This window comes from Austrofundulus limnaeus, unplaced genomic scaffold (assembly GCF_001266775.1).
Source record: "Austrofundulus limnaeus strain Quisiro unplaced genomic scaffold, Austrofundulus_limnaeus-1.0 Scaffold133, whole genome shotgun sequence".
NCBI classification, from domain to species: Eukaryota; Metazoa; Chordata; class Actinopteri; order Cyprinodontiformes; family Rivulidae; genus Austrofundulus; species Austrofundulus limnaeus.
This window is the reverse complement of record NW_013952535.1, coordinates 941,308-950,900: the sequence shown is the minus strand read 5'-3', so window position 1 is coordinate 950,900 and position 9,593 is coordinate 941,308. Positions and strand designations below refer to the sequence as shown.

General features: G+C 39.2%; 1 protein-coding gene across 1 annotated transcript in view; it reads left to right on the top strand.

The window, feature by feature from the left end:
- The window catches only part of lama2 (laminin, alpha 2), a gene marked incomplete at its 5' end in the record, with an annotated part of 234,410 nt that overhangs the window by 174,459 nt on the left and 50,358 nt on the right, over positions 1-9,593 (top strand). The window contains 3 exon segments of the mRNA XM_014015734.1: positions 3,675-3,817; positions 4,704-4,802; positions 6,260-6,371. Of these exon segments, the coding sequence (XP_013871188.1) occupies positions 3,675-3,817; positions 4,704-4,802; positions 6,260-6,371 (354 nt within the window).

Here is a 9,593-nt window from a genome sequence, read left to right as displayed (position 1 = left end):
AGGGTGGATATAGCTCGCTAGCAGCCTCGCACCGAGGACCTATCCACGTCATCATTTACCCAGAATGCTTTGTGTGTAAATAAAATGGCCCCATCTGTGTAATATATTTTTAAACTTTTAGTTTAAAAATGATAAAAACTGAACATCCTACAGTATTTTTGCAGTCTATTTTACAGTTAAAATAAATGTTTATCAAATAAAGTCTGTGACATTTAATCATGGATCCCTTTAACACTCAAATCTTTAAAAAAGATTAGACTCTAAATACAAAAGCGTTGCATCATAAGGAGCTGCACCACATGAAATCACCTTTTATTTTTCTTTCTTTGAGTCAGTCTTTCACCTCATCCATCTGCAGTGTCACCCAGTGTTGTAATTTTTACTTTATTTCGGCAATGAAATGCAAATCAAAGGCCTTTTCTCCGGTTGCCATGGGAGACAGAAAATGGTGGCAGAAGTCAGATTCAAGTCATTCAGAAAATAATTTCAATGTCGTCGGGAGCTAATTTAACTCTTAATATAAGCATAATGACGAGGCCAATTTAGTGCCATTAGCTTGTCTGGAGGTAAGTGTTTGCATGTGGATGAGAGGAGGGAAGAAAAGGCTGTAAGAGAGGCTGATGTGAAATCGCTGCTCTCGGAAATCGCTTGCTCATGTCTGTTCAGACACAGAACATGTGCTTATAAACTGGAAGTGCTGCACCCTGACATCAAATCACTCACCTCAGCGTCTGAAGCATAATCACAAGTCCTGGTTCTGATGGTTTGCACACAGAGGAGCAGTCCGACTGCTGTTCACATGAGAAGTAATGGCACTCAGAGGTTTTTTATTTTTATTTTTTTTCTTTCGCACACAGCCTGGCTCTTTGGTTCCTTTTAGCCTTGAGTGAACAAAATACAGAAATATTCTCATTTTTCTCTGTGTAACATAATTTACAGAGAATTGCAGCTAAATTTTAATTTGTGATGTCATGTAGTTTGTTGGATTATTACATTTTCACTGCATTGATCTGAAAAGTGATGTTCAAAATCTGATTATTTATTCATTAAATTCAGATTTAACTTATGAGAGTCTGTCTGCAGGGTGACTCCAGGCTTAATAAATTAACTGGAATAATAAATCTGCAAGAGGTATCAAAAGCCTAGCATATTGCTCAATACATCAACCTAAATTGACTAAATTCTATAAGCCCCAATTTTATTTGTTCTTTAGTTTCTGTAGATTTTTATGTTGTGAATCTTGATTATTGTGGAAGCAGAACAAAAACGGCAACTTGGAGTTTTATACACTGAACGAATTTAAAAATGTAAAAACTTAAATTCACAGTTGATTTCATTAAGTCTAAATAGTTCATCCATCCATTCATCCATCATCCTTAACATCCATCCATCCATCCTCCTTAACCAACCATCCATCCATCATCCTTAACCATCCATCCATCTATCCATCCATCCATCCATCATACTTAACATCCATCCATCCATCCGTCCGTCATCCTTAACCATCCGTCCGTCATTCTTAACCATCCATCCATCCATTATCCATCCATCCATCCTTCTTAACCATCCATCCATCCATCCATTATCCATCCATCCATCCATCATCCTTAACCATCCATCCATCCATCATACTTAACATCCATCCATCCATCCATCCATCCATCCTCCTTAACCATCCATCCATCCATCCGTCATCCTTAACCATCCATCCGTCATCCTTAACCATCCATCCATCCATCCATTATCCATCCATCCATCATACTTAACATCCATCCGTCCGTCCTCCTTAACCATCCATCCATCATCCGTCCGTCATCCTTAACCATCCATCCATCATCCATCCGTCATCCTTAACCATCCATCCGTCATCCTTAACCATCCATCCATCCATCCATCCATCCATCCATCCATCATCCTTAACCATCCATCTATCCATCCATCATCCTTAACCATCCATCATCCTTAACCATCCATCATCCATCCATCCATCCTTAACCATCCATCCATCATCCATCCATCCATCCATCATCCTTGACCATCCATCCATCCTTAACCATCCATCCATCCATCCTTAACCATCCGTCCATCCATCCATCCATCCATTCTTAACATCCATCCATCCATCTTCCTTAACCATCCATCCATCCATCCATCCATCATCCTTAACCAACCATCCATCCATCCATCCATCATCCTTAACCAACCATCCATCCATCCATCCATCATCCTTAACCAACCATCCATCCATCCATCCATCCTCCTTAACCAACCATCCATCCATCCATCCATCCATCCTCTTCCACTCAGGGGCACCTCCTCCAGCTCATCTGGGAACATTCCAATGTGTTTCCAGACCAGTCAAGAGACCTCCAGTATATGTGGTCTCCTCCCATTCTGACATGTCTGAAGCACCTCCTTAGGGAGATGTCTTTCCCAGATAAACCAACTCAACTGGCTCCTCTGGATTTGGAGGAGCAGCAGCTCTCTGAGTTACAGTTCAGCTCATTTCAACTGCTTTTACCTGCAAACTCATTCAGTCATTACCCAAAGTTCGTGTCCATAGATAGGTGAGGGTAGGAACACTGACCAATGAACAGGCACCTGTACCTTACAGTTCAGCTCCCTCTTCATCACATCAGTCCGGAACAGCATCCGCAATACTGCGGAAGCTGCATCGATCCATCTGTCAAACTCGCGCTCCATTCTTCCCTCACTCGTGAACAAGACCCCAAAATACTTGAACTCCTCCACTTGAGGCAGAACCTCACCCACAACATGGAGATTTATCCACCCTTTACTGACTGAGGACCATGGACTCAGATCCTCATCCCAGCCTCTTCACACTCAGCTGTGAACTGCTACAGTGAGAGCTGAAGATCACGGCACAATGACAAAAACAGGACCACATCATCTGCAAATAACAGAGTCCAACTCCCACCCTGAAGGGTCCGACTTACCCCACAATGCGAATGTGTAAATAAGAATCACTTAAATTACATTGATTTCCATTATTTGTGTTTAATGGTCCACTGATCTCATTTCTACGCCAGTTTGTTGAAATTACGCAGAAATATAAAACTGCACCAGCAGACATCCAGCAAAGTCATGTTTGTGTGATGTTTTCACACTGTGTTGAAGTTGGTTACTTAATTTGACAAATAACCATACACCAACAATAAACAGTGTTTAATGTGTGTGTGCATGACCCTAGCAGGTGATTTGTGTGTTTACTGTAGATTGCGTTGGAAATTGTTAAACTAAAAACTAATTGTGTTTAATTCATCATCGGTTTTCAATGTTAAAAGTTTTAACATCAGCCTTGTTGAAGAAAAATGAAATGAAATGACACATCCGCCAAAAACAAATGTCTTGGTTAAATTCTTGGTGCGTATGCATGCATAGGTGTGTATTTTTGAGCTTGCAGTGTATGTGTGTTTGTGTGTGTTTTTTGCTTCTCTGCACTGATTTCATGCATCAGCAGTGCAGCAGTTTCTTTCCGATGAGCACCACAGTCACACGCTCAAATTTAAACAAACTACACAAAACAGGAAAGTAAGATGTACAAATGTGACTTTCAGATAACCGAGCTCAAGTTAACCATAAGACCTAACAAAGTAACACAAACAACTGTTTGCAGACACACACTCATTCCTAACTGTGTTTTTGTGTTTCAGCGTGTGATGATGAGTGTTCAGGTCTGTTGATAAGTGATATGGACCGTCTGTATCGCATCATCACTGATGTCACCCTGACCACACCCCTGCCACCACCTTATAAGGTTTTATACCGCTTTGAGAACATGACAGAGGAGCTGAAGGTAAACAATAAATATTCTGCCACAAGTTAAAAATGTTTCATTTTACTGAGAAATCATGTCCTAATTGTAGTTGGTGTTGCTTCATGGGACTCCAGTGTTAATTTAACACCAACAAAGTGTCTATATGTGTTCATACTCACTGCTGTTAAAATAACATTTGGGAAAGTGTTAAATTTTAACACACATTTTTTTGTTAATTTAACACCAACCAGTGTTTAATATTCAATATTGGGTGTCACATTAACAAAAAAATAGTGATAGTGTCAAAATTCAGTGTTAAAAGTAACACCAGCTAGTATTTAACAATACAGGATGTCACATTTACTTTTCAACAGTGTTAAAAGTAACACTAGTGTATTATTATTATTAACCAAGTCATTCACATACAAGATAAACAACTTGAGGATCCTATTTTATTTAACACTGCCCAGTGTTGAGACAACACTGAGGAAATCAACACTGTGAGTTAACACTAACAATGGGTGACCGTTTACTCAGAAAGTGTTAAAATAAAACTAGGGGGTTTTAAATCAACACCCAAAAGTTTGACTGAAATTCAAACACTCCAATTTTTGCTGTGTACTAGTCTGATGCTATGTGTTTTTCAATTGTTCAAAAAATTTGTTATTTATATGGAAGGGAACAAGAACAGATTTCTGTAGTTTTCAAGTTTTTATTTTCAGCCTGCTAGTGTTTTGGGCTGTAATAAAGCTTTTTCTCTTTTATATTTCTCTAATTCACGTTGTCAGTTTTATTCTCATTGTAAATCTTTTTTTTTCCCCTCTATCTCTTTAATTCTAGAAAAACTGTTTCAAAGCCTTACTCTGAGCCACAATGTGCCAGATTTTTTTTTTCTGATCCTTTCATCTCTGTGTTTCTCCTGCAGCACATGTTGTCGCCTCAGAAAGCTCCAGAGAGATTACTGCAGCTGGCCGACTCCAACCTGGGATCACTGGTCACTGAGATGGACCAGCTCCACAGCAGGGTAAATCCTTTTCTTTTTCCTTTCAGCTCCACATTATTCTGTCTTTACTTGCTGCTTACGCCTCGCATCAAATTACTGTGAAGCAGAAGTTGCCTGTCGAGTATTTTAGTCTTTGATTTTCTTCCTGTTTTGACAATTTTCAAAGATTTACTCCAGTTTGCATGTCCCACCAACTGATGACAGTGTTCACCTGCATGTGCACCACACAACTAAAGGTTCTTGTAAAAACATGACATGTCATCATAAAACTCCACTTAGTGCTCTTTAAAGACAATTTAATGTCTGTTGACATTATACTTTTAATTGATGTAGAATGAGGATATTAAACTGGCGGCTCGAAGGCCGGATGACTTCCGTCTGACCTGCCAATGAGTCCCCCTGAATTTTTTAAAAACTTAATTTAATATAAAATTAGGGGTGTAAGAAAATATCGATACACTGAAATATCGCGAAATTTCATTTCCCGATGCTGTATCGATATTCTAAAGCCCTGTATCGATTTTTAATTAAGGTTTAAAATGTCAACCTTCTTGCCAGCCGTTCATTTTTATGTTGTAGTTCAGCCTCTGACCACTAGTTGGCAGCAGTGAGCCAGCCATTTGGCTCCTCTACCTCTTGAGCGCCAGAGAATAAGGGTAGCATTAGCATTGTAAGTAAACATTAGCTTTTCTTTTCTTTTTTTTTCAGTAAGAGGTTTTTATTTAATAGAATTTTTGGACAAAAAAATCGCAATATATCGCAATATATTGCCTTGCTTACAGTATCGCAATATATCAGGATATATCGTATCGTGATCCCTCTGTTATGATATGTATTGTATCGCCAAACTCTTGCCAATACACAGCCCTATATAAAATACTACGCATTCATTTGGTGTTTTTCCTAAAACTAGAGTTCCGTGTTTGTCTGTGAGGGGAGTTAACCAAAATAGACAAACATGTTTTGAGTGGAGGGTGCCGACACAAACCACTCACATCTGTCAGGCTGAACCTTTTAGGGACTCAGGCCCTGACATTTGTTGACAGTAGTTCTATCCCCCGTACCCTATCGCATGTATTCTCACTCACAAACACACACACTAGCTAAAATGATATAGCCTGGTCTTGTCAAATCTCAAGACCGCATGTAATTACCTCCACTCTCACTCTGTGTGTGTGAGTTAAATTGAGTGTATTGGCATGTTTTTCATGCCTGTCAAAAATTCATCCGTCTCTTGTGTGCCGGTCCTTTGAGCATTAATGCGTGAGGTTATTTTCTTTTTGTCAGTAAGTCATCCATCTTTGTGTTTGTCTTCACGCTTATGCTTTAAATTTATTGTGCATGCATTGTTCTAATCTATCAATTTTTCACATCCAAGATCTTATTTTTCTTCACTGTTTACACAGAAATCAACATTTTCATTTATTTAAGGTTTGTTTATTATTTCATGATGTAGCTGTCTTTGTGTGTGTTTGTAGGCCACGAAGGTGTCTGCTGACGGAGAGCAGGTGGAGGATGATGCTGACAGGATCCACAAACGAGCTGAAGACCTGGAGCAGTTTATCAAGGACACGCTGCTGGGAGCCAAAGGTAGCAGAGGAGCTCACCTCCACCTGCAGACACTTCCAAATTCTGCCAGCGTACTTTTTTTTCTGTATCCATCTTTTGTTTTGTCACTGAGGCACAGTTCCTGATGTTTTATTGAACATGAAGTGGGGAAATATAGGTTATTACATAAAAATATAATGATAAAACTGAAAAAAACGAAGCTAACAAAATGAATCTTTTCTGTGATAAAAGCTGCGTCATCAGTAGTATTTAAAATCCTCAAACTTTGTGGTACTGTAACTAGTTTTTCACACTTTAATTGTGGGTATTTTTTGAAAGGAGACAAGAAGAATGACTTATTACCAGCTTGTTCCCTCACTAATGGAAAAGCTCAGCAGACTGACCAGCTGCTGCTGCAACAACCATCATTAGTTACATCAAAACTTGGCAGATTTAAAGGGGGACGTATCACGCAAAATCCATTCTTTTACCCGGTAAATGCATTTTGTTGCATAATTTGAGTCACTAGGAGTGCAGAAAAGTTAAGTTTAGTCTCTCCTGGTGCTGCGTTTGGGTCATATTTTTCAGCCCGTTCTCCATTTTCTATGTTTTCTGAATTATTACGTCACAGCTTTTGCAACAGAATTGCCAAAAAAGGTTTGGACTTACCGACTACAATCTGGGGGTCTTCATTGTCCTCTGGTTCTTGGTCAGACTCTGGTTCTGGGTCAGACTCTGGCTCCAACATGTAAGGCTGGATGGACAAGTCTTCCTTTGTTCACATCGTTTAATTAAATTGTAAATAAAAAGTTTCTGCACAGCTATATAACCATAAACCCATCTGTCAAACCAGAATGGAACATTCTGGAAGCTGGAGGGGGGCGAGGTGTGAAGGGCCTTGTTTGGATTTAAAGAGACAGCCTCAAAATGAGTTGATCTGAGACACACCTCAGAAAAGAGGCGGGGCTTGTGGAGTTATGGTGCGTTCACACCAAACGCGATTTCAGCTTCAAAATCGCAGCCAACGCTGAAGTTTGAAGCTCGTGCACTTTGAGGTCAGACGCAGGACAGTTGTTGAAGCGCCGCACGGCGACAGCCGCCCCGCCCCTCCCTCCTCTGTCGGGCTCCGTTTCATGTCGGACGAGGAAGTGGCTTTGCTTTAATTTACAGACAGCCAGAACGTGTCACGTTCATCAGATAATTAATTCATAATTAATTCACCAGATAATTCAGAGAAGAGGCTCACAGCTCGCTTTCAGGACTATTTTTTTCAGTCTGATGAGTCGCTGCCACGCATTGCTGCGGATCAGGACACGACTGCAGGCACTCATTTTAGCTAAAGAGCAGGAGCTCCATCTGTTTCAGGTTAGTGGACCTCATTCAGTAAACTGTCCCGTCGGGAAATATGTCGCTACGTCACACAGTGGAGTCTCTCTGATTGGTTGACGCTGCGCGTCGAGCTGCAAAAGTTCAGATTTTCTAACTTCAGCGATTTGGACGATTTGGACGATCTGAGCGTTCGACGCTCAGATCGTCCAAATCGTTCAAATCGCGCTGCTCTAATCGCGCTTGAGGCGCCGCAGAACTTCCCGACGTTGCTTGAAGCGCCTCCACCATAGACTTTGCATGTAAACCTGCTGCTCCTGACGCTGAAATCGCGTTTGGTGTGAACGCACCATTACAATAAGGAGGAATTCAGACCAAAGTATTGCAGTTCCACTTTATAAAGACCCAACTGAAGGATTTAAATATGAAGGAGGGTTTAGTTTAGTTTAGTTTAATTTATTCATTTCATTTAAAAATAAATCTTTAAAATTTTATACACAATAAAGAGAAAAAAAATCACACTTGAAATGAAAGGAGGCAGAAAGAAAAAAAATCTTATCTGCCTATTTTTTCCAAAATTAATTTCAGACAATAGTAATCAAAAAACAAAACAAAAATAAAAACTTAAATTCCTTTTCAAACAACAACTGTTGATAAACATTATGCAGTTTCATATTTAAAGGCATAGTGATTTAAAGGCATGATATGTCTGCTTTAATATGTTTATGAAGACACATAAATTAAATCAGGTTTTATCAAACATGTTGTAAACATGCTCTTAATGTTGTAGAAATGACCTTAACATTACATTTATTTATAGAACTAATGTTATAAGTTTCTTGAGTTGAAATCACCCTGGACAGCTCTAACTTTCATACTTTGGTTGTACTTTTTAAGTCATAAAAAACACAAAAACGCTCCTGGTAAAACTGTGAATCAAAGAATTTATTCTTTTTACCTTTTATGAATTTTTGATATGAGTTGTGGGAGAAAAAAAAAGTTCCCAAACCAGCATGTTGAGACTGGCTGTGATGAAACTGTCCTCTCCTTGCTGTTCCTCGCAGCTCTTTGGCCCTCTGCCCAATCACTGTGTGTGTGTGTGTGTGTGTGTGTGTGTGTGCGTTTGTGTGTGTGTGTGTGTTTGGCGAGTTAAAGAGTGTGCTGCTGCGCTCTGGATGATTGAGAGTAGCAATTAGAGTTAATTAGCGCCTATCAGAAACACACACTAACAAACACTGAATGTGCAAACACCGCTGCCAGTGTGCGAACATTGATACGAGCGTACACACAGACACACAACAAGACAACAAAATACTGTACACCTTTTCCTCACTGCGACTGCTTATGATGGCTGGATATGGGAAAATGATTCCATCCATGTTTTAAGTGGTTAATTGCTTTTTTAATCTTACTATGTAATTATATGGCTGCGACACGCGTTTACAGACTAATGCCCTCGCACACGAACGTGCACACGCACGTGCATTACAGCTGTTCATTAGCATGATGGCTTTACTTCTGTATTGGCTTTAATCACTTCATGTTTATACTTCAAATGAGAGAAATCCAACAAACACAGAAATGTAAACAAACTATCAAATATTTCAACTCGTTAATCATCGTGTTCATATTAAAGCTCATCAACATCTTTTGTGTGTGTTTTGCACAGACGCACATTAGCTCATTAGTTTCCAGAAAGTAGTTTTATTTTGGTGATCCTTGGTGTTTTAGTGCAGTTTAATTTACCCAAAGTTGTACAAATGTATGAAAAGTCTGATTTATATTCATATTCAAGAGAAAAAAAGTCAAAGATATCCATGATTAGTTGTAACATTAGACTTTAATGAATAAACATACATTTTAACTGTAAAATAAAGACTGTAAAAATACTGTAGGATGTTTAGTTTTTTTAAATTTTAAAATATATTTTAACACGGA